General features: G+C 40.4%; 1 protein-coding gene across 6 annotated transcripts in view; it reads left to right on the forward strand.

Annotated features, from left to right (window-relative positions):
- The window catches only part of ELF1 (E74 like ETS transcription factor 1), a 91,857-nt gene that overhangs the window by 55,175 nt on the left and 11,013 nt on the right, over positions 1 to 25,669 (forward strand). For all 6 annotated transcript variants that reach the window (XM_061995311.1, XM_061995280.1, XM_061995288.1 and 3 more), the window contains 6 exons: positions 1,562 to 1,736; positions 10,734 to 10,841; positions 11,276 to 11,440; positions 16,442 to 16,525; positions 19,834 to 20,026; positions 21,534 to 22,001. In XM_061995311.1, the coding sequence (XP_061851295.1) occupies positions 1,562 to 1,736; positions 10,734 to 10,841; positions 11,276 to 11,440; positions 16,442 to 16,525; positions 19,834 to 20,026; positions 21,534 to 22,001 (1,193 nt within the window). The remainder of the gene's footprint in view (positions 1 to 1,561; positions 1,737 to 10,733; positions 10,842 to 11,275; positions 11,441 to 16,441; positions 16,526 to 19,833; positions 20,027 to 21,533; positions 22,002 to 25,669) is intronic.

The following is a 25,669-nucleotide window of genomic DNA, read 5'->3' on the forward strand; positions in this document are numbered from 1 at the left end:
ATCATTAGAGAAGGATGGTGCTGAGCCAGAGTAATTTATGTAAAAGATGCTAACATGAAGCTTACCCTACACACAGACATCTCGATAGGTTACTGCAGATGCTGCAGCTATGGAGCTGATGCAACAGTGAAAATGGGGAGAAAGGAAGACCTCGCTTTGTAGACGTGATGATGAGGCAGATGGTCATTTACCAGTGAGTGTGTAGGAGATGGATGCCTACATCAGAAACAGACATCCCCAAACCTCCACCCTTTTATAGTCAACAGAGAGGAAAAGGTGGTTTTAGGGCATGATGCATCCTACCATAGCACAGGAGCCTAGAACTGGGCAGGGAAATTATGCACTAGAAATACCATTTGTGCCTGTTGGCTCTGAAGGAAACCTAGAGTTCCTAGACCAAGCCCAAGTGTCTGCACTACTAACTGTCTGAAATTAGGTGAGAACTTCACCCTTGGTTTCTAGAGCAGGATGAGAACACTGAAATTTTACTTTCATCTTCCATACCTAAAATCTGTACTTTTTAGCTGCTCAGCAGAGTGCTAAATAGGTACGTGCAAAGCATATGCTCCTCTTACTTACAGGACACAAAAAAAGTTTTAGCAACTTTTTTTTGTTTGTTTTCTTGTTTTTAAACTTGCCACACGCATAATGTAACTTGTTTTTATAGTGAGAGAAACTGAGAGCTACTAGAGTTGCTAGATTTTCTTTGAGCCTGCTCTACTGTCATCAGCTATGACTTTCTTCCTGCAAATGACATTTTAAGTAACACTCCCTTTGGAAAATACTATATCTGTAGTAAATGGTATTTTCTGAAAGCCTCTTCTTATTGAATGGTGCCTTTTCAGAGAGTGTGCATCTTAATACTGTACCAATCAGCTTGATCTCTGTTTTCCCAGCAGCCTCTTTGTTTTGAGATCTGATGCAAAATCACTATAGAGACAGAAGGCCGATGTCTGAAAGCAAACTTAAGGAGAGTGGGAGGGAAGTCATGTCAAGTGACTAAAGCACTAAGAATTAGAGAAGGAAAGTATAATGTCACGTATATCAAGCACTCCTTGTTACACCCTTTGCTCTCGTACCAAGTGTTCCTTAAAATAGTGATCTTCAAGTAGTGTCTCTTGGGAAGCTTGGTGCCTATGAGAGCTTCATCCAGTTCTGACAGCCACAGGACTCCTCCACCCCCAGCTAATGGGAAGAGCAAAAGGTGAAGGTGGTTACAGCCAGTTGCTTGCCCAGTATTATTGTCAGCAAAGTTTAGTTTCATATTTACTGTGGTGTGCCACTCCTCTGTGTTGTCAGCTTTTATGCTGCAAAATAATGTGGGAGTCTGGTATTATCTGCTGGAATAAAGTCAATATATTACATAGTAGTACAGTGATAGTCAGCCTCTGGCCCATAGTGGGACATTGCTGCTACTTGGTTTTATGTGTTAAAAATCACCTCGTGCTTTGGTACTCCCTCCTGATGGTCAAATTCAGTTTTGTTGAAGTACTAATCAGTAAGTGATTAGATTGGATGTAGCCTAACTACCATTATGTTAACTTTGTTTCTTCCACCCCAGCTTGGTGATCCATCTATTTTCCCTGCTGTCATCGTGGAGCATGTTCCTAGCGCTGACCTCCTACATAACTACTCCGGCTTAACCTGCGTGGATGAGCCTAGTGACATGATCACTGAGAGCTCTCTGGACGTCGCAGAAGAGCAAATCATAGAAGATGATGATATCACCCTCACAGGTTGGCAGTAAAAATATTTCTGTGCCAGGTTTTTGCATTAAGATGGCTGTGGCTAATGGTGGAAAAAAGGCTTCATGACAAAAAACAACAGGAAACAAAATTATAGGAGTATTGAACGCTGTTAATTCTGTACAAGACAGAGAAAATTGCATTAATACTGTTAGCAGGTGGCTCGAAAGCCCAGCTGCACAGCTGATAGTGGTGAAGAGTTTCATCCATCAACAGAGATTAAGATTCATGCTCAGAGCATCAATAAGATCTTTCTTTGCTCTTCGTAGGATTTGTTTGCTCTTGATGGTCAGTCCATACCTAAGTAAACGTACATACCAATAAGAAGGAATGTGCAGCTGGAATAGATGTACTGCTTTTAGCTTCCTGAGAGTATACAGTTAGACATAACATGCATATTAACCTGATTTACTGCTCTAAGTATGCTTAGGATAGTATTCATTTTGAATCTCTAATAATGATTAATGCCTAAGATATGTATGTAACACCTAAAATACTTACGTTCTGTGTAAATTCCCATTAGAAAAGGTAGTCCCAAGGAGAAAACAATTCATAGAATCATAGAATGGTAGGGGTTGGAAAGGACCTCTAGAGATCAGCTAGTCCAACCCCCCTGCAGAAGCAGGGTCACCTAGATCGGGTCGCATAGGAACATGTCCAGGCAGGTCTTGAAGACCTCCAAGGAAGGAGACTCCACAACCCCTCTGGGCAGCCTGTGCCAGGGCTCCCTCACCTGAACAGTGAAATAGTTTTTTCTTATGTTTAAGTGGAACTTGTTGTGTTCCAGCTTCGTCCCATTACCCCTTGTCCTGTTACTATCTACTATAGAAAAAAGGGATGTCCCAACCTCCTGACACCCACCCTTTAGATATTTAGAAATGTTAATAAGATCACCCCTCAGTCTCCTCTTCTCCAGACTAAACAGCCCCAGTTCCTGCAGCCTTTCCACCCAAGAGGATAGCTCAGAGGTGTGTCACATCTTTTTAAAAAAACAATCCCTGATCGAATGCATGTACTTGAAGCATTTTTGCTGAGCGAGTATGAAAGATGGGGTAGATACTCCACAGAGAGAGGATCTGTTTCTGCGCCTCCTTTCAGCTGCTGGTCTCCCCACCTGGACTGTTTCCAGGCCTGCAGACAGCTTACTGGTTTCAGTCATGCAGTTGACATTATTTCCAGAGGCACACTCTGATACAATCTTTTTTACCCCCAGATGCAAAACAAAAAATTAACAAAACTTGACATGAGGAACAATTCATGGAGTAAAATGACATGAGCTGTTCTTGGTAAATGGTTTTATCTGATATAAAAACGGCTCCTTTTTTTTTCTCACTGATGAATTATCTGTGTACAAACTGTGACTGTACAAATAAGTTAGCTGGTTATTCAAGAAGGGTTTACATACTTAAACGTTATTTCAAGTTCAGACCTCTTGCCAACTATTCACTTGCTATTCATGTTAATTATTCACACTGCAAGTGGCATTTTCTCAATGTGTTATTTAAGCACCACTTAATGCGGCTGTGTGAATTTTTCGTAGTGGATCATTTTTATGAATCCATATTCACTGTAATATATTGTGTGTGAATTTGAACTTGCGTGAGTAATTGTGAAACTTCACTTTTGTGAATGCTCTTGTTAACGTTTTTTTTTTGTTGCTGGTCACATGAGAAGGGTTTGCAACTTGCTGCCAGAGACTGAAAATATGTAATCCTTGTAACTGATGGTGTCCAAGGGTTTCTGGGATACTTTGGAGGCAGACAAGTACAGTATTGTTTCCATCATCCATTGTAGTTCAAGCAATGGTTTTCTTTAAAGGCGAAGTCCTTAGAAAAGCAGAGCTACCACTTTGCAGAGTTTATTGTTGTGAAGGAGATGTCGACTAATTATCTGTTTCATACTCTCCATCCTGCTGGGTTCTGTGCATGCTGTGGGTTTCCTTGGAAAGGAAAGTGGATGAGCTCAGGGACGAGCACTGCTTCTGAAAGCTCCTGGTCAGAATGTGAGATGGGCAGCACTGGTGGTTCAGCCTCTGGTTTCTGACAGGGAAGTACTCAGCCTGACTCTAGTGGTACAGAATTTTGGGGCCCAGGGATGTGAAGGCACCCCACAGAGGAGGTGAGGAGGGGACACTGGGGAAGGAGTCCCCCACCACCTCCTTGCCTGCTGCAGGCAAGCATTGGCTGTGGCTGCAACTGCCTGCTTGAACTGTGAGGCTGCCGTGGAAGAGATGCAGTTCAAGCATGGCTTGCCGTAGCTTCCTCTGAAATGAGGCTACTCATAACTGAAATTTCACACCTACTCTTATTTTTCAGATGGTGGGGGGTTGTCTCCCTTCTTTGAACTTCCTTTCTTGACATTTTCTCATGGTGCATGTTTGGTCTCGACAGTGAAGTGTTTTGCTCTTTGAAGTTTGTACCAGTCTTTTCAATCTCTTCCACGTTAATGCCTTTGGGAGAGGATCAGATATTATAAATACTGTGCTAAGTCCACGTTCAAATATTCATGAGATTGAAGTTCACAGCAAAACAAAACTGAAACTGCCATAATTTGTAACTAAACATTACTGAGAAATGGTTGCTTACTGCGCAGGATATGGATTTTTTTTGTAAGTTGAGAGTTTTTCCCTACTGTTTTATGACTCTGTCATACATTAAACTTCTCTTTTCTTCTAAACTAATAGAAATTAGCGTTAGGTCACCTGAAACTGAAGCAGTTAGTTTTTTAGAACTTACCTGCAGAATGATAGATGCAGGTAGGTTTCTCCATTCACAAGATGTAGCTTTGACTCTTCAAAACCATAGCTATCGCACATTGGTGAGCACTTACCTGTAGTATAAATTATAACCATCAGAAAACTAAAAAAGCAGCATCTGCTTTTCATGAAACCCTGCTGAAAGATGGTTATTAACCAGCTTGTTCGTTGCATTAATACTCACACATATTTCTATAATGAATAGGCAGACCTGCCTTATCACTCTGCTCTTTAAAAGCTCTTTCCCTGGAAAAAAACCTGCAGTGGCAATTTATATGGTCAGTTTGTTGCCAATATTGTGGGATTTTAAATGCTTAACTATCATATAGTAAAGGATGATTAACAAAATAAATTGGAGCATTTGGCTTTGAATTATTTTATCTCTAAAGGGAATATCATGGTGTTTTTCTCTGAAAAATACAGGATGTATTGTTTGTGCAGAATAAATTCTGTGCAAGTGGTCAGATGGTACAGTTTGCTACACTTTATGTACCATATTAATGTCATTAGGTTTACAAGGTGCATAGGAAGGAGGAATTATTTGGATTATGTAACTCTCTGAAAACTTTTTATTGTTGTTATTCTTTATTTTTTTTCACTTGGTTGTGCCTGGCCAGTTTAATTTAGAAAAATAACAGTTACTCAAACTCTGCCATTCTGTGCATCACCTGTTCAGGTACTGTTTTCATGGGATCAAGGTAGCAGCTGCACTGAGACAATTGTGAGGGAATGAGAGAGGAGGGACAGGAAATAAATAGGTGCTTTGATGCCCTGTGCCCTAGCCTAAATAGGGAGCATGGATGTGTGCATTTTTGTAGGTGGATAATGATGCTTATTAACCAGTTCAGAAGTTATTTGCAACATTTTAAAGTCTGGTAGCATTTGGCTTGTACATTTGGTGAAGCTTGAGAATTCATATGGCACAAGCCAAACTGGTCAAGTAGGAGAATGAAGGCAAAGAGTCTTGCACAAACCCAGCATCTTTAGTGATCGCGATGCTACAACGAAATCTGAAGGAGTAGTTAGGTGGAAGCTGAAATTCATAGTGTTAATCCATGAGAATTTTGAATTGACCAGATGCCAGATGTAAAAAAAACCCAAGCCCACAAACTGATACAGTTTCAGTTACTTTGTAAAGAAATTCTTCACTTCTGCACTGGTTAAAAACAGTGAGGGTTTTTTCATACAGTTCTCCAATGAGATAATTTTCTTTCCAAATTGTAAAGCCTTATTTAAAAAAGAAAATGAAAGGCGATGTGTAGGTTTCATGAAATACCTGTGTTCATAAACATACTTTTACAGTGTCAGTCAACCATATCAGCTTGTACTTGATACTAAAAGACAATCACTTAAATGTAACAGCCAGCTATTCTGCAAAAGAGGTCTCTGTATATGTTTAATGTGTATCTCTCTACTTTTAGCAATTTTTTATTTCTTCCAGCATTATTCTGAAGCTCTGGGATACCTGTGTTTGCCTGTAGTAAAACCAGCAGTGAATTTAAACACAGCTGTGACTAGCACAGCCCTTATCTTGGCCTGGACAAGGACTCATGTCCACTCTCTGGAGCTGCTGGCCACGAGTGAGTGGAGTGACATCACCGAAAGCAGTGTAAAGCTTCCAGAAAAGACACTAGGCAAGAGTAGCGAAAGCAAGACTTTGGACTTAGGTGGGGAACTTCCCAGCATGAAGTACAGTTTCTTTCTCCAACAGATGAGAAGAGCAAAAAGCTGTGTTTGGGCAAGCCTCACGCCAAGGACGGGCGCTGATTCATAGTGAACCTGGATTCCCAGGAACTGGGCCGTAATTGGTGTGCAGATACAGAGGCTTACATTTGTGGCTTGCTCAGATAAAGAACTTGTAGAGTACCCTGGGGAAAAAAAAAAAAAGAGATTTACCTTTAGGTATGGTTTTCCCTTCCCTCCACCAGTTTTTCTTCCCCCCTTCCTTTTTCCCTTTTTTTCCTCATCCATTCTTTCCTTTTTCCTTCCCTCTTTTTTCCTTTTTCATCTTTCTTCCCTTCTTCTTTTTTCCTCTTTCCCCCATCTTTTTTGTTTTAGTTTCTATTTAACATCTGAAATCTAATGCTTTCCAGAAATTACTTCCCTCTTCTTTCAGCTCTGACTTTGCCAAAATGTGACAAATTAGGCTGCCTCATACAAATTCCTCTTAAATTTGTGAATGTATGATAACCTCCAGTGACTGGAATGCTTTTCTGCAGTATTACGAGAAAATAAATAATAACAGACACCAACTTGTGTTTGGTAGTTGAGTTGGTTATCTCTGAGCACTGTCTTAAGTTCTGATGAGAATTAGTATCTTGCTGCTAGCAGGACATCTCCATCTCCTCTGTAAGGTGCAGCTCAGCTTGTTTACTTTAGCTTTTGAGTTCTTGTAAATTCAACTTGCTAACTCAGCAATACCCTAAAGAACTTCTTCACTGAGAGGTTTTAAGGCACTGGAGCAGGCTGCCCAGGGTGGTGTCATGCCTAGAGGCATGTAAAAGATGTGTAGATGAGGTGCTGAGGGACATGGTTTAATGTTGAACTTGGCAGTGTGAGGTTAGTGGTTGCACTCAAATGATCTTAAAGGCCTTTTCCAACCAAACAATTCTATGATTCTATGAACTTTTCAGACATTTTATAGAACTAAATTATCTCACTGTGTGATCAAAAAAGTGTGAAGCCTGGCATGTGTTAAGTGACAGGAGTCTGGATCATGAACCAGGGACAGGAATGAGAGGAAGAACCACAGCCTTTATTTTTTTAGCAACAGGGAAATATTAACTTGGCTCAAACTACCTTGTGAAGTCATCTTCTAAGAGGCTTGAAGGGTGTTAGCAAGGGCATTCATGTGGAAAGGTATTAATGTGTTTAAGAAACTTATGTTTTGCTATTCTGTGTCTGTGGATAGACAGATAGTTGGCACTTCTTAGAGTTTTTCTTGAGTATCAAATTACATTAATTTCTATGTTTACATTATTTATATGAGTACTGTAAGTTCTTTTCATTAGTCTTGGATTTGAATGGTTATCTTGTGGCCATGCAGTGTAACAGTGATGAGAGGCTTGTGGCTTCTGCCTCGCCTCCTATTATTCAGCCTGAAGAATTGACTGTGTTCATTACCTGAAAGCAGGCAGACCGGTTTGCTCCTCTTACTCCTCTTGCCAGGGAAAGACCAAACAGCAGCTGCTCCATCCTCCCCACCCACGGCACTGAAACCGTGGCTCTGAAATCCTGTGTGGCAGCCCCTGCTCAGTGGCTTTAGCTGAGTGAGGTCGTGGTGGGTTGCCTTCCTGTCTGTTCAAACAATGTCAGGGCACTGATGACAGCTGCTTTGGCAGTTCAGTATGTCTGTATTTAGGGGGACATCCTTATTGTAGTGTTACGCTGGTACATGATATGGAAAGTTCCCACCCAGATAAAACTTAGAAACAGAAATGATCAAATCAGCACCGTGAGTGGGTCTACAGACTGCCTGGGCTGCACATGGTTTGGTCTCCTCAACTGGTCTGGACAGGCATTCCCTAGGGGTGCTGTTTGGCTCTTGGGGCTGAGATGCTCTGTACAGGCTGGGCTGCTGAGCCTGTAAGCTGCATGCCAAAAATGTCAGTTATTTGCTGTTCCATCTTGCTTTATGGCTTCCTAAGTCCATAGAGTCCATAGTCCATCCACCTTAGTCCATGCTCCCTACCTCTCATTTTCTTTTCACACTGTCCTCCTCCCCAACTCTGTGTTTCTCTGTTGAAAACCCTGTTTGGAGATGTCAGACAGAAGATACAGATACTACACTGTCTGAATGTCTGTTAAACATGAGATGGAGAGGGTCCTGTAGACCACAGGGTAATAAGCTGCTGTGTGGGGTCAAGGGTTTCCAGTGCCTGCCTAATATGTTCTGTCTTAGCCTGATCCTCAGGCATTTGAGGCATAGTGAGACTAAGGTTAAGAAAAAAATCAGGTGATAAGGAGGCTGCTCTTCCTGAACTTCACATACTGCCTGTAAATCACAGCTGGGTGGAGGAGGTAGGGCTGATGCTTGAATATCTGCATTCATCTTTGCCTTCTCCTAATGACAGGATTGCTGAAGCTGTAAACATTTTGGATGAAACTAGGGGGTTTTTGTTTGGTTGGTTTTTTTAATTGTGGGACTGTTTAGTGCTAGTGAATTGGGTACTCTGTTGTTCCTGTGATTTTTTTTTAAGTATAGAAATTTTGTCATAAACATCTTGCTCTTATGCAAAGAAGAAATGTTCCAAAGTCATTGCATTGTGTTTTATGCTGCATTTTTGCTTGCTCTTGTCAGTCAGTCTCTTTCTTTTTTTTTCCTTTGTTTTGTTGTTTGGTTTGATTTTTTTTATTTTCTCTGTGACTGCCCCACCTAAAATTCCTGAAAGCTAAACAGGGAGAGAGGACATGAAGCTGAGTCATTGCTGGCCTCAGAAGGTAACTGAGGTTCATTGAAGTGCTAAGGGAGGGGAATACTAATGCAGCCCTTTGTACTGCTTGGATAGATGCAAGCAAATTACACACAGAATCACAGAACAAGAATCATAGAACGGAAGAGAACTCTAAAGATCATCTAGTCCAACCCCCCTGTTCAAGCAAGTCCACCTAGATCAGGTCACTTAAGAACATTTCCCCCAGTGTGTCTCCAAATTCAATTCCAAATTCGTGTCAGAGAAAGCCTGGCTGACACATTTCCACCCAACTTTCTAAAGGAATTTGCTAAATGGTTCTAAAAGTGTATGGTACCAGGTGCTGAAACTATCATCTAACTTACTTGTCATGCTACAATTATTTTGAAATTCTTCCTTATGAGGAAAGGCTGAGGGAACTGAGGCTGTTTAGTGTAGAGAAGACTGAGGGGGAGCTTATTAATATTTACAGATATCTAAATGATGGATGTCAGGAGACTGAGGCATCCCTTTTTTCTCTCTTGTATCTAGCAACAGGACAAGGGGTAAAGAGATGAAACTGGAACATAAAAAGTTCAATTTAAATATAAGAAAACACTATTTCACTGTTCAGGTGAGGGAGCCCTGGCACAGGCTGCCCAGAGTGGTTGTGGAGTCTCCTTCCTTGGAGGTGGGTGTCAGGGGTCTAACTTTTTTCTCTTATATCTGGTGACAGGACAAGGGGTAATGGAAAGAAGCTGGAACACAAAAAGTTCCATTTAAACATAAGGAAAAATGATTTTTCCTGTGAGGGTGATGGAGCCCTGGTGCAGGCTGCCCAGGGAGGGTGTGGAGTCTCCTCTGGATGTCTTCAAAACCCACCTGTGTGTGTTCCTGTGTGACCTTATCTAGGTGTACCTGCTTCGGGAGGAAGTTGAACTAAATGATCTCTAAAGGTCTCTTCCAACCCCTACCATTCTATGATTCTGTGGTAAGGTGCTCCTCTAGTCAAACCAATATTACCTTCTTGGATGGCTCTTGTTTTGCAAAGTGATGTATTATTGGGGTTTTTTGATGTATAGCTTCAGAAGACCTTAATTATAAATTAATGCTCAAGAGCTTTATATTCGACTAATGACCACCCTCATGAGACTGATGAGGGATTGTCTAGTTAGTCAACACTTTTGAAGTTTCTCTGCATTACTTTTTGTGCCTTATGATTGCTTTTCATTGTGTTCCTGGAGCTGGCAATGTTACTCCTACCTATAATTCCCATGGAGTCAAATGGTTTAGGGTTCAGTTATGCCTTTAGATCATATGCTCTCAAATAGAAGTTGTAGAATATTCTCTTGTCTGTCCTCCAGGCTAAATGACAACGTTTTTGGTGAGCGCTCTTAAATATGAAATTCACTTCCTTTGGTCTACCTTAAGGAGAAATTGTCAATCTTGGGTTTTTTAAAGGATATCATCTGGAATATTGTTTGTTGTAGTGGTATTTTGTAGGGTGCGTGAGTGTTGTGTTTTACTGCATATACTTGATAAGCAAAGGAGGGGTTAGAAAAATGAGGTGGAAACAAAGAGTTTATGTTGGTTTGGGGTTTTTTTCTATCTGAAAAAATCTGAAAATTTGCAATCTGAAAAAATGTAGTGTATTAAATAAATAAAATGATTGCAAGTGTGCATTTTCTTCCCAAATAACCTGGTACTACTCATCTGGTTGAAGACTGTGTTTAACACTTCTTTTTTTCTCCCCTAGAAATGAAATAGGAATAAATACCATGTTAAGCTTGTAAGTCTGGTTTGTATCTTGTTAAGAATTAATTTTCCTCTCATGCTTTTTAGTTGAAGCATCTTGTCATAATGGAGATGAAACAATGGAAACAATCGAGGCTGCTGAAGCACTTCTCAATATGGACTCCCCTGGTCCTATGTTGGATGAAAAAAGAATAAGTAAGTCTTTAATGAAAGCAAATGCAATCTGTATTTGCCTTGTTTATCTGTGAAAGAGTCAGGAAATAGGTGCAGCATGGTTGCATAAAGCTATCAGGTAGCCTTTACATACAAAGTTTGGATATCAGAAGTCCAGTGGTTGTATGCAGTGAAGGATTTCATTGCCATGCCAGAGTTGAACTAGTAAGGAAAGGGAAGGTGTGAATGAAGCCAGGTGGTTTGGATTATTATATCATTAAATTGTTCTAGTTAATAGTGCTTCTGCTTGTATAAAATGTTGTCAGTGTATATATTCCATTATGAACTAGTCGTCTCTCCCACAAAGGCCTTAAATGTTATAGTTTTATTCTGTGTTTAAATTTTTGGTGCTAAAAAATAGCTTTAAAAGTCTTTATGGCTGTGTAAAAATATTCTTATTGTTGCTTTCCCCTAAGCAACTATGTTTGGTGCAACTGAAGATGATGATATAGTGGCTCCTATTACACACGTGTCAGTCACACTTGATGGGATCCCTGAGGTGGTGGAAGTTCACCAAGCCCCAGACCCTTACGCTGAATCACCAGAAACCCCAGAATTTGAACAACCAAAGAAAAGAAAAGGTAAGATGCTGCTGGAGAACAGCAGCATGGAGCAGAGCAGTGGGTTGCATGCTCACTTTCCCTGTGGGTGTCTGGAACCATTCTGGGTGTCAGGTCACAATAACTGAGTGGGCTCAGCTAGAAATACAGAGAAGGCGTTTTCTTAGTGGGTAGTGTGAGCACAGATACAGGTCCTTAGATACCAATGATGTTGGAGAGGTATCAATAAGGCTTTAACACAGAGGAAATGTGAACCTCTGCTTGTTCCTATTTATAACTTCAGAGCAGAACTGTAGTACAAGCTATAGAGCTTTTGTTAACTGTGAATCCTGAAGTACTTTAATTAGCTCTTACTTAACTTCAACTAAAGATACTTGATCTGTTCAGAATTTGGGATGAGAATGAGAAGAAATTTTTAGCTTTTATTAAATATAGACAATTTATTTTTATGTTTTTTTTTTTAAAATAGCTGCATGCTGTAGTGTTAGTCCCATTTGTGGTAGAAAACATTTGATCAGTGTCCAGTGAGTCGGTGCTGTGTGAAAGAGCAAGAAAGTGATGTTGGTCAGACCTTCTGCTCCTGTTTTCCGGCCCTGCTTTAGCGTGGACCCCATCAGAGATCCTGAAGCTGCTGTCTACAGGGAAAGAGTCACACAGTGGAGGGAGATGTAAGGTGGTGTTGCAACAAAGTGTAAAAAAAAAACCCAAAACCAAGAAAGTTATGTTTCTGGAACTAATCCCAAGGCTGAGGACTTTGACGGGTTCAACCTGTGAAGTCAAACCCTTCCAGAACAGGGCTCCTGCTAGCCAGCCATACTCCTGCTGAACGAAAGTGCATTTTTGCTGCTACTTTTGATGCGACTCCCAAATGTTGGTAGTCAGTATCTGTGAGAGAGAGCATATTGGCCTGTGGAGAGGCTGGGGAAACCTCGTGTATGTCACAAGGGCTGGTAGGGACTCGCATGGGTTGGGAAGTCTCCAATTCCTGTAAGAAAGCTGAACTGAAACTGCTGTGGAGAAGAGCTTTACCAGCAGCTGCCCAGAGAGTGCTGCTGGGGAAACTACCGTGCTGTGTACACTATGGTGAGATAACCAACTGTAAGAGGATTTTAAACTGTTTTTTAGTTTTGTTCTTTTCTTCTTCTTTTTAATGTTGGCTGCTATGTGGGTCAAAGCAAGGAGCTTCTATCTGCCAGACATTTAACTTCTTTGGCTTGATGCTTTCATACCTTCTTTCATGTTGTGCTTCTGCTTACTCCCACTCCTTCCTCCTCCCTAACTGTAGGTTAGAAAACCTGTTGCTTCACAGAAAATATATGTGTTTGGTTTTGACAGTTACATCGGATAGAAAAAACACTAGAAAAGATGCGCATCAGCTTAACATTTCATTAACTACTAGTGTTCAATGAAGCTGAGACTTCATGAGGTAGACTTTATGGTCTGAATGACATTGAAGTGTTACTTCGATGATGTCTTCACAATGTCCATAGATTTGTAAGACATTGGTGTACAATTGCTGCAAAATGTTGTTAATTTTGTAGCGCAGTTTAGGACGATGTGCAGTGTGTGGATGCAAAGTTCTTTTGGTTGTTTTCTGTTAGCTTGTTTGAGGTGGTTTTTTAAGTGCAATCTGTTTCCCTTCCTTTGGTGAGTTTTGTGGCATGGCAAAGGACTGTGGTCATTTTGTCCTATCTGTACCACTCCTGATTTTGTAGATTTCTAGCATATATAACCTGTCAGCTAAATATACAGGGTTGCCCTGTGCAGAGCATTGCCAGCTAACTGAGCCAGAATGGCACTGCCAAACAGAGCTCTTCCAAGAAAATGTTCTTCAGAAGTGATGGACTGATTTCACTTCCTTTCCTTGTGGGCCTCACTGCTTGCAGTAAGAGAGCTGTATCCACTCATCTGCTTAAGTCCAGACCCATGTTCAGCACAATGGTTGTACTCATGAATGTCTGAGTATGGATCAGAAAGACAGGAAAAACAAAGGGATGTCAGAAAAAACCAGAAACTTGGAAATTTGCTATATTAATACCTTAAGTCCTGATATATGGGAGATACCTGACAGTAGGTGATTGCATAAGTTATCTACACATTATATTTTAGATATATACTGTTTATAATGTTTTTAAAGATATATTTTTAAACAAAACCCACAGAAAACAGTGTGACAAAATGTATTGAACTTTTTCTGTTGTTTTATCAAAATATTTAATCAGGATGAGCATCTTACTGTCTAAATATCACATTAATATGTAGCCAGGTTTTCTAACCTGAAGTGTTTTTGCAGCTGTGGAAATAGGAAAGCGTAAATGCCAGTTACAAATTCAACTAACTGTACAAAATTACAGTAGCCTCACGTAAGGCTTAGCTCTTGCACATTTTTCATCCTTCCTCTTTGTAAAATTCTCTCCTAAAAAGGAATTTAGTGATGTACTCTGAAAGGTAACAAATTTATGCTCTATTGAACCAGAAGAGGAAGTGTGCTAATGCTTAATGTGCTTTCAGAAAATATCTTCTTCTAAACAAAGGAAATATGTCTTGTTTGTCTCTGTTAATTGTGTTTTTGATGGTATCAGTCAGCACGTGGAGATGATAGCTTCCAGTGTACTCTAGAACCCTCACCTTAAGTATCTCTAGCCCAGATACAGTGCAATAACCTTTCTGCAAATGAGTTTCACATTCTTCACTGATTTCTAATTTTGGATGGGTTTCTGGCAGAGTATTGGCAAAATTGTGTGTCCTGAAGTTGTCTAGGCTGAAGCAAGAGAGCTTAGAATTGCTGTAGCAGTAATATTCATATTTAGTAGCCTAACTTATCTCTAATCAGAAGTGCATAAATTATATGTGATTGGTACTTAAGTTTCCTGAAGCTGATGAGCAGTAGTTCACTCATGACCTAATTGAGCCCTCATCCACTTCATTTTCTTTTAAGAATCGATCTCATCTGGACACAAGGTAATTAATGACATCAAAAAACCACTCCCCATTCCTTAATGGCTTACATTTATGCCTATACAAGAGGGGAAACAAGATGAGCTACCAACAGAATCTTCCCATGACACAACTTTAAGGAGAGAAAAGCACTTAGCCAAAGTTACCCTGAGAGACTTCTTATGCAGTAGAAACCGATGTATACAAGAGTGACTTCATCTAAACATTTTAGGGAAAACAGATATTTCTGCAAACAATAATGGTGAGTGGAACAAAGCTGCTAAAAATATACTCCAGTAGTTCTTTATGCTTTCAAACCCCCACCCCTAATATTGGAGAATTTCTTCCCTCCCATCTTCGTTCAAATCAAGGAAGACATTACTAGCTAAGATAATGGCTGAACTTTGTATCTCGTTCTCAGTCATGAATCCTATCTGAATGGAAGCAAGAAAATTAGAGGACTCCAGGCACTCCTAGAGTTTCCTCATTGTTGCACTCTCAACTAACTATCCCTCCTCTCCCATGCCCTGTCAAAAAAAGAGAGAAAGAAAAAGGTGCAAAGGTGGACTTAGCAAGACCGCTAATGTCAAAAGATGAATGCTCAAGCCAGGGTTTCTTATAACTTTTTATAGATACCTGGAAATCTAAAAGAAAGCAGACAGTTCAGGCTGGAACTGAGTATTTTTTTTTTCAGTGCTAGTGAAAAACCTTCACTTTGCAGCTGAACTGTTTCCTTACTAAAGCAGCCCGTAAAAACAAAACCGAAAGTGGAGTATCATAGTGTATGGGATTGCACAGGCAATCCCCTGTGCAATGGTATTGCCTCCTTAGAACATAAACTCGTTGGAAAAAAGTATTTTTCTTTAGATCTTTAATTATGACAATATGCTACTTGGACTAGAAATGTATTTCTCTGGCACCTGTGTCTCTTTGGTCTGTTCTGCCTCTCAAAAGAAGTACATGGGTAATTTAGTTATGTCAATGTGCTAAGGGGTCACTGCAAAACCTGGTAAGAGAAATTTTTATTTCATAAGAAAGTTCAGAAGGTTTGTGATTAATTACATTACCTGTGAAAGCTACCGTGACAATTAGTAAAGGAATAGGTTCAAAGTTTTATATTGAAAAATCCTTCAGCATGACCTTACTCAACTTATGTTTGGGTAGTTGATTTTTCAACATTTTCCAATGCAGCCAGTTACCAGTGGCGTTCCCTAGGGCTTGGTGCTGGGGCCTGTTTTAACATCTTGATCAATGATCTGGATGAGGGGATTGAGTGCACTCACAGTAAACTTGCTGATGACACCAAGCTGGGTGAGTGTGTAGACCTGCTTGAGGGCAGGAAGGCTCTTCAGAGGGACCTGGACAGGCTCGAGCGATGGGCCAAGGGCCCATGAGGTTCAACAAGGCCAAGTGCCAAGTCCCGCACTTGGGCCACAACAACCCCTGGCAATGCAACAGGCTTGGGATAGAGTGCCTGGCAGAAAAGGACCTGGAGGTGTTTAGTAATGGGCTTGGAAGTGTGAGGTTAGTGTTTGGACTTGATGATCTTAAAGGTCTTTTCCAACCAAAATTATTCCATGTTTCAAATGAATGATTTTTGTGTCATTGGTTTTAACTAATTTCTTCCTTTCAGTCTTCCTCACCAGACAGAGCCACCATACTTACGACTGTGTGTTTTTTCAGAGCCTATTACTGGTTCTGCAGGTCTAAAGAAAAATACAAATGGCTTTCCTTTACCTATAGCCACTGTTGAGAAAGGTGTAAAAGACAATAGGGCTGAAAAATGTTTTCTTCACGTAACAGTCTAGTTTGCTGCTGTCAGTGGAGACTTGGAGTCTATTAAACAAGCACACAATCTTGTTTGATTCCTAAATTCCTAAATCTTCACTGGAAGTACACTAAGAGCATAGGGGCACCAGTCCTACTGCAGAAATTGAACTGAGCATAGAACTGAGCTCCTAACTTCCTAGAAATTGAGAATCTTCTCTGAGTTGGGGAAACAAATCTCTTCCCTTTTTAGGTCCTTGTTCTTTTTTATTTCTTTTTTTTTGAAGTTGCAGTTGACTTACTGGTGGTTTATTTCAGGGAAGAAGCCGAAACCTTCTCGTCCTGAGTCCCCTACTACAACTCCAAACATATCTGTGAAAAAGAAAAACAAAGATGGAAAGGGTAAGTCAAAGAGTTCTCACTGAAGATCTCAATGTTTTTAAGAGAACATTGTTTCTGAGCCACCTGTAAAAATAAATTCAGTAGTTGCGATGTAAACCCAGGTCTTATGCTCAGGGGTGGTTAACATCTCCTTTTAAGGCAAGTAAAAAAATTAGCACATGAGATTTCTTGATGAAAGACCCAGTTCCTAGGGAGAATAACATATTTGTCACTTTAGTTACAAGGATTCTTGGAGACTCTTCAACCTCCCACAGAGGCTGTGGTGTTTTGAGGGAAGTCTTGGGGAGTACATTGCATTGTATTAGCCTTTCTTGGGCTGTGGTTGTTTTGACAGATGATCTTTGAAAACATTTTCCATCTGTGTGTGTCTGATTCTGCATGAGGAGCTAATGAAGGCTACCAGTTGGTAGCAGGAAGTACCAAGCCCTGAATTTTGAGGAAAATCGTAACACAGCTTGAACGCTTGAGTAGAAGACTTGGGGTTTTTGATACTTCTTTTATTCCTCATGTGTTTAAAAGGAAGAAAGGAAATAAGTACCACATAACTGATACAATAAATAATTTCCTTCAGACTGAACTGTTCAGTAATGCCTGTCAGTTTTGTCAACAACTTGGTTGCTTTGCTGTTGACTCCATCACCCTCACCCATGGCTGGGCTGGATTTTGAATGCCAGCCTGATGCCCCGGCCTCCATTGAGTTCTGCTTTGCTCAGCAGGAGCTCAAAATGAACCTTACTTCTGTCACCACAAGTGCCTGCACACACTAGGGACTGATGTACAATACTTACTAGGACTAAAGCCCAGCCAGACCTGGAAGATGGTGGCATAAGAATGTCAGACTCTTGAAATCAGAGAAATCGCTGCACTGCTCAAATTAGTATGTTTTGGTGGGTTTTTTTTTCTTTTGAGGAAGGATTTTTTGAAATAACAGGAGAAAAATACCTATTGGCCATAAATAAACATTGAACAAGTCAATGTTAGACACTTTGAGTACAGATTGTTGCCTTTTATCTATATATTTTTTAAATGAAAACCTGATTTTTAAGTAAAAATGAAAATATCTGACTAACTTCCCAAGTAGTGCTCAAATGAAATAATAGAAAATATTAAAGCAGCTAGCCACAAAATTAAAAGGTGGAAGAGTCTCGTGTTTCTGGTGATGAAAGCAGGGATACACTGTATTTCACACTTGTCCCTTGTTACAGAGTGGCTAATTCATGAGCAATTAAAAAGCCTGTTGCCTGAAACCTCTGCCTGTTACAGAAAAAAAGAGCTACAACAAAAGCATTTGTTTTGCATTTTGAGGAACATAGAATTGAAGTAAAAGGGCTAATAAAATAACCAGCCATAACAGGAAGCAACTAGAACATCGTGAGAGTTGCCTGTGTCTCAGTATCCAGAGTGTTCCCCTAAAGAGAGCAGGTATGACAAAATACTGAGCCCTCCCTAGAATTATTTGATGCAACGCATGGCGAAAACTCGGGTTTTCTACGTGTTTCTTCTACTGCTCTGACTCAGAAGAGGTTAAAAAATCTGCCTGTGAGTAAGGCAGATGTGGTTTTCACAGACACTTCTTCAGAATGATTTTCGGTGGCTAAGCAGTGACAAATTTTCAGATTGCTTTGATGCAGCTAAGCATTTTTAGTCTAGACTTACAGCAGAAGTGCCCTGGATTAGGTGGTAAGTGGCTGGGAATGCTCTCACTCCCAGACATTGCCAATGGCCTAAACAGTCTTAACCTTTGCCTTTCCAGGTACCCAAAAACAAACAGGCTGACCTTTTTATGGGAGCTGAGAGACATTTGTTGCAAAGGCAGTGTTTTTTCTCTAGGGATGTTCACTTTTCAAGTTTCTACCTGCTGAAGGAGCTGCCAGTACTGATGACTTTGGTGAACATTTACTAAATATAGATTATAATACAATAGTATGTGTGTTTTAATGTGTAAAACACCTCTTCTTGTTGGAAAAGTTCAGATTGGTGGTTGTTAAAGCTGAAAAAACTGCCAGGTTAAAATGAAGCTAATGAAAGAAGTCCTGTGACCTTCTGATGCACTGGGTATAATTCTTTGTGAAACCTGTTCTATGAAACCTAAGAAATCTGCACATGCTGTCATTGCTGTGTTTTTCCACGGCTACTTGTGGGAGGTGATAGTTTCATACAAGAGGTTCCTTCTTCCTTTCTCAAGCTAGCGACATAGCACTAAGAAGCTTATGTGCAGCTTCAAGTGTCCAAAAGAACATCAGACACCAAAAGCCTTAAACAAATCAGGAAAAAGGGTCTTATTAGTTATTATGAGTTTAGACTTCTTAAATGTGCTTTCAGAAAAAAGTATGCAAATATTGTACTAATTTTAAATATTCAGTGTCTGGGATTTGAATGCTGTTTCTTTATATGTGCTAAACACTGAACAGATGTGAGGAGTGTCCATATATAAATGTTTGTGCCAGCTTGTTTGTAAAATAAGATGTAAATGTTGTCTACCGGCAAGTGCAAGTGCTCACTGGATGAAAAAAACAAAACAAACCACTTTTTCTGAACTTTATGCTTGAAGGTTTGCCTACCTAAGCACATGCTAGTGATTACCCCGTGTAAATCTATTTGTTAAAAGTAGTCTTCTAAAGGATTATAACACTCACCTTAATTCAACAAAGTATTTAAGCAAGAGCTTAATTTCCAGCATTTTCAGAGGATCACAGAATCATTTTGGTTGGACAAGACCTTTAAGATTATTGAGTCCAACCACTAGCCTCACACTGCCAGGCCTACCACTAAAATATGTCCCTCAGCACCTCGTCTACATGACTGTTAAATATCTCCAGTGATTGTGACTCTACCACTCCTCTGAGAAGCCTGTGCCACTGTTTAACAACCCTCTCAGTAAAAAAGTTCTTCCTAACGTCCAATGTAAACTTCTCCTGGTGCAGCTTGAGGCCATTTCATCTTATCCTATCATTCATTACTTGGGAGAAGAGACTATTACCTCTATCATCCCTATAACCTCCCTGCAGGTGGTTGCAGATGATGAGCCTGAACATATTCCTGTTCAAGGTAAAACAATAGTGACGGCTTCTGTGACTGGCTTAGGGAGGAGGGAAGTGTGCACATAGGTGACCAATGCTGTCTAACATGGGTGCTTGGAACTAGGTGACCATTGGTTTACTGTCCAAATGATATATTACAGTTTATTTGTAAGAAGAGATCATCTTCTTAATTTTGTAGATTATTTAAATCATGATAAAATATAGTCAACTAATATTTTTTTTCCTTTTTGTTTTTTTTTTCTGTGTCCTGAAATACTTCTATTTTAGGAAATACAATTTATCTCTGGGAGTTCTTACTAGCACTGCTCCAGGACAAAGCTACATGTCCTAAATATATCAAATGGACTCAAAGAGAGAAGGGCATTTTCAAACTGGTAGATTCCAAGGCTGTATCCAGGTTGTGGGGAAAACACAAAAACAAACCTGACATGAATTATGAAACAATGGGTAGAGCTCTGAGGTATGTGCATTTTTAATAACAAACCGTTTTGTTGCCTTTTGTTTGCATGCATTAAATGTCTTATCTAATTTGTCTATCAACAGAAAAGAGTTCGTTTTCTATCAGTTTAGGAAATGAAGATGTTATTTCAGAAAATTAGCAAGCTAACTAAAAGTAACCCTTACTAACCACTCCCTACCAGTGGAATGTGGAGGAGAGTTGAAAAGGAAAACCAAAACCCATTAGTTAAGAACAGTGTAATAATTAAAACAAAATATAACAAAATAGCAATAACATATAATAACAATAATAAAATATATTAGAATTGGCCCATCTCCATCAACTGCCTGCAGTTTATATACTGGGCATGACATCCTATGGTATGGAATTAGTCCTTTGGCTGGTTGGTGTCAGCTGTCCTGGCTATGCTCCCTCCCAGCTTCCTGTGAGCCTCCAGCATACTGCCTGGCACGGCAAGGTGAGAAGCAAAGAACGCCTTGATGCTGACTGCTTAGCAATAACCAAGTGTTTCTGGGTTATCAAGGCTGTTTTCAGCGCAAATCCCAAGCACAGCCCTGTGCCACCTACTAGGAAAATAATTAACTCTGTCCCAGGTAAAACCAGGACAAAACTTCAACCCTAAATTGGTCACCTTCAATCTCATCTGAGACATTTTCAGTGCTGTTGTGAAAACTTCATCTTGACAGCCACAAAGTAAGAGACTGAAGATTCCAAGTGGAGCAAGCCTTTCACATAAAATTGTAATATCTTTTCTCAAAGAAATCCTAAATTCAGGTATATTCATGAAGTGATCTGTGCTTGTTGCAAATGATCTCGTTTCCAGTGGAAGATACAGTTTAAGAGTTCAGGTCTGGTTGCGCTTCCTGGAACTTGCGTGTACAGGCAGTTTGAAAACATCTTATGTGCTTCTGCCTATCAGGCTGGGATTTTTCTCATACATAAAAGACTGTGCAAAATAAGCAGACATCCATGAAGCTTCAGCCTTACCTGCTGATTGATAATTGTCCACCTGAGCAGTTATGCATTTCTTTTTATTTCCCTTCAGTGTGTATAATATCAAATTGACATATTAATTTGTAAATGTACACAAGTAGTTCTATTCTGTTCCCTTTGCCTTCTCGTAGCTAAAATGTCTGCCTGTGCTCACTGATGACTAAGCATTAATTCAGGCAACTGAAAGAACTGTATGAGTCAAGAGGAGTAATTATGAGTTTCGTGAAGCTTTTTAAGTAATATGAGTTGATAGCAGAGCTGCCAAGTCACAGAGTTCTTCTCTTTCTCAGAGTTACCTGAGGTTCAAATGAAAAGGTGGCAAGAAATACGAAAAGTAAAAGGAAGTGTTTTGAGAAAAAAATAAGCTGTTAAATTGGCCACTCCTTTATAATGAAGAAAACTAAGCGCTTAAGATATTGTTCACTTGTTAGTGCTGGTCTTATTTTCAGGGGGGGTTTCTTTCCCTGCTTGGCTAAAACTGCTGTGTAACTTGATGTGTGTACGCTTTAAACAGATACTATTACCAAAGAGGAATACTGGCTAAAGTAGAAGGTCAGCGCCTAGTATATCAATTTAAAGAAATGCCAAAAGATCTCGTCTATATAGATGATGAAGATGCGAGCCCTAGCACCGAATCATCAGATTCAAGTCTGCTCTCAACTCCTGTGGCCAATAGAAACCAATCGAGCAGATCTAGAGCGTCTGCAAATGCAGGAACAAAGGCAGGATCAACCACAGCGCTAAAAACAGGAAACTCAAAGGCTGCAAAGCTAAAGGAGCACGTAGAAGTTGTACAACAGCAGACACCTGGCTTGACTTCAGAAGCTTTGAGGACAATGCAATCTCCGCAGCCAGTATATCCCACTCAGCTTTTTCGGACAGTACACGTAATGGAGCCATTGCAGTCCCTCACTGAAGGACACGCAGCTGTAACCAATAACGTTCCAGATGAAACGTTAAATCCCTCAGTTCAGAATATAAGGTAAGAAAATGTACAGAAAATAAAGGTATGAATAATAATAAATTACTGCATGAGGGCTAGAGAGCTTGGATTCTTTTCAGTGTTTCAGAAAAATGCTACTCCCCCAGTTTGGTTGAAGTGAAACGACGTCTTTGTGGCTGATCCTAGGAACTGCGAGTTGCTACAGCATACTGCAATGTATACACTCATAAATGCTCTGCCTTTGGTGGAGGGAAGTACATCTTTCCATGGTATTAAGCCTGATGCAAATCCTTTAGAGAGTAAAAATACACAGCTTCTCTTAAAAATGGGTATAATGTGTTCTGTCCCACAGCAGAGGCTGCATTTTCACAGTTCTGCTTTTTTCACTGAGTAGTGTCTTTGCTTTTGAATTATACATGGTGTGTCTACATGAACTCTTCAAGGAGATTTCCCATCTTCTTAGTATTTCCTCTCAATAAATTTTTTCTTATCTCTTTCATCTTTTGTGCTGTCTCCAGTTACAACAAGGGAAAACTCCCTGTTATCTACTCTAGCATTTTGCCGCTGTTACAAGAGCATGTTCTTTTGATTTTAGAAAACAATTAACATAAAAATCTCATGGGAGCTGTATATCTGTGGACTATTTTGGGAGACAATCACGCTTCCAAACTTAATTCCTAAGTCAGCTGGCTAACACTACAGAGTTTTAAGCATCACGACTCCTTTGCACCTGCAAGTTAGTAGCAACATCCAAACTAGAGAGGCTTTAAAAACAATCACGTAAGCTTGCTTTTAACTTCAGCTGAAGCATCCCGAGATGCAGCCTGTCCATCTCAACTGACTACAGAAGACCTAAACCAAACAAATGTTCTTGTCTAGGCCTCTTACAGAAGTGTTGGAGTTGTATACGATGATTCTGAACCTTAAAGCTGTTTCAGGAAACTTATATAATTTAGGAGCTGCACATTCTCAAGGAGTTACGAACATCGCTTTTTGGGGTTTTTTTTAGATTTGCTGTGTTAACATCACCATTACAATGGTTATCATTTTGTGCTGCAAAATGGCGATAATGCTATTTCCCGCTCCTTCCTCTGTTCTTTCCTTGGCAAATTACATTCAGAGCCACCAACAGATTTGGAATTATACTGACTATTGGGGGTTAACCATGCGATTGTGTCAGAGAGAAGTAAGTTATGACACTAGTGAGACCAAATAATTTGTTCCCAAAGAAAAAGATTAGCTCTCTCTGCTGCTAGAGAGATGCTGTAAAAGTTAGTCAGGTATTAAAACTCCGCTTAAATAAAAGGAAAATTCAGAGTAGCAGTAGCAGGTTTTTCAGAACTGAAAGAAGAACTGAAACTGTTTAGGTCAGCTTCTAGAGACTAATATAATAACATTACTAAGAAACACTTTAGAAGGTAACCAAATAGTTGAGGAAGCTGAAAACTTATATATAGGGAATGACAAAGACTGCAGCTTCAATCAAGAAATAAAGTTGTATTATCTCTTCTTTCTTTGGATTGACTCCTCCCTTGAAAAATAATAATAAAAAATGTTATCTTCCTAATTTGTATCCATTTGGGTTGGCTTTATAAAATTTCCTTTAAAATTATAAAATTATTTCATTTGGGCTGCAATATGAAAAATTCACTGAAATTCAAAGGCTGCAAGGGAATAAGTACATTGGCTATGAAAGCAAAAACATTCTTTTGTAGCTACTGGTAGGCACTGGAAAACGCATGGGAAAGAGTTAGCATTTAAATGTAGGCAATATCTGTTTTCATTTGTCTTTTAATTTTAAAATGCATGACTGTGGTGGTTTAGCCCTGGCTGGGTGCCAGATGCCCACCAAGTTGTTCTGTCACCACCCCCCCGCCCCCAAGCTGGACAGGGGAGAGAGGAATATAATGAGAGGTTTGTAAGTCAAGATCAGAGACTCTGGAGTTTCCTTCTCTGGAGATTTTCAAAACCCACCTGGACATGTTTGTGTGTGACCTGATCTAGATAGGCCTCCTTGAGCAGGGGAGTTGGACTAAAGGTCTCTTCCAACCCCTACCATTCTATGATTCTGTGAGATAAGGACACAGAGATCACTCAGCAATTAGTGTCACAGGCAAAATAGACTCAGGTTGGGGAGAACAGAGCAGGGAAATGAGAAATAAACCAAATCTTGAAACACCTGCCCTCACCCCTCCGTCTTCCCAGGACTCTGTTTTCTTTCCCCCCAGCAGCATGGGGGATGTAGGTTGCAGTCAGTTCATTATAGGTGGACTTTGCTGCTGCTTCCTCTCGGGGGGTGGCCTCCTCACACTTCCCACTGCTACAGTTTGGGAAGTATCAATATCTCCCGTGGGAGATAGTCCTCCACATACTTCTCCATGGGTCCTTCCCATGGGCTACAGTTCCTCACAAACTGCTCCAGCATGGGGTCTCTCATGGGGGCAGCTCCTCACACACACTGCCCCAATGTGTGTCATCCACCGGGAGAACAGTTCTTCAGGTACCAACTGCTCCAGCCTGAGTCCCTCACAGGATCACAAGCCCTGACAGCAAACCTGCTCTGGTGTGGGCTCCTCTCTCCCCATGGGCTCCCAGGTCTTGCCAGGAGCTTGGTCCAGTGTGGCATCCACCCTTTGGACATCCACCCACTGTGATGTGGGCTCCTCCACGGGCTGAGAGTGGATCTCTGCTCCCTGGTGGCCTCCATGGACTGCAGGGGCACAGCTGCGTCACCATGGTCCTCGCCACAGGTCACGGGGGAGTCTTTCTTCCATGGCCTAAGCACCTTCCTCCCCCTCCTTCTCCACTGACCTTGGTGTCTGTGAAGATGTTTTCACATTCTCACTCCCTGTTGCTGCTGCAGTTTAGCAGCTGTGCAGCAACTTCTTCCCCTTCTCAGATACATTATTCACAGAGGTATTACCTCCATCACTAATTGGCCAGGCCTGGGTCAGCTGTGGGTCCATCTTAGAATTGACTGCCACGAGCCCTATCAGCTACAGGGGAAGCTTCTGGCAGATCTTTGTTTAAAGAGTCCACCCCTGTAGCACCCCCCCCAGCTACCTAAACCTATCAGCTACTGTTTTCCTTATTGTTCTGACTAACTAGGATTAGTTCAAGATGCACATAGGGGAAGAAGATGTTATATTTGATGAGAAGTATATGTGAAAGATAATTATGAAGAATTTGACCAAAAAACCCCCCCAAACCAACCACACCCAGTTTTTCAATTCATTTAGAAAATTAATAAAAATCAACCATCAAGCTGATGTAAGTTTTTAAAGTTTAGAAATTAAGCCACTGTGTACAGTGCAATCCTGTGCTTTCAGGGTTGATGAAGGATTTAATTACTTCTGAAAATTGACTAGGGAAAGGAAACAAGTACAGACATAGTTGAAGCATTACAGTACTAATTAAGTCAGAATAATACTATTAAACATTAATGGGGGAAAGTTCATTAGTTTGCAGAATTAAATAGCTATAAGCTAGACCTACATTAGATTATATATTAAAACCAGTATTAATAGTGTAGAAGGTATAAAAAAATCTGAACAACTAACAGAAGTATCTGTAAGACCTAATAAGGCAGGCAGGCAAGAAGTCCAACCTAACATTTGGAAAGCAGCACAGTGACATGATGACATCTAATTATTGCATTGTGGTATTTTGCAACTTGGGCAATAACCTGAGGATAAAAAAGTAGTAGA

Source organism: Colius striatus, chromosome 1, assembly GCF_028858725.1.
Source record: "Colius striatus isolate bColStr4 chromosome 1, bColStr4.1.hap1, whole genome shotgun sequence".
Classification (NCBI taxonomy): domain Eukaryota; kingdom Metazoa; phylum Chordata; class Aves; order Coliiformes; family Coliidae; genus Colius; species Colius striatus.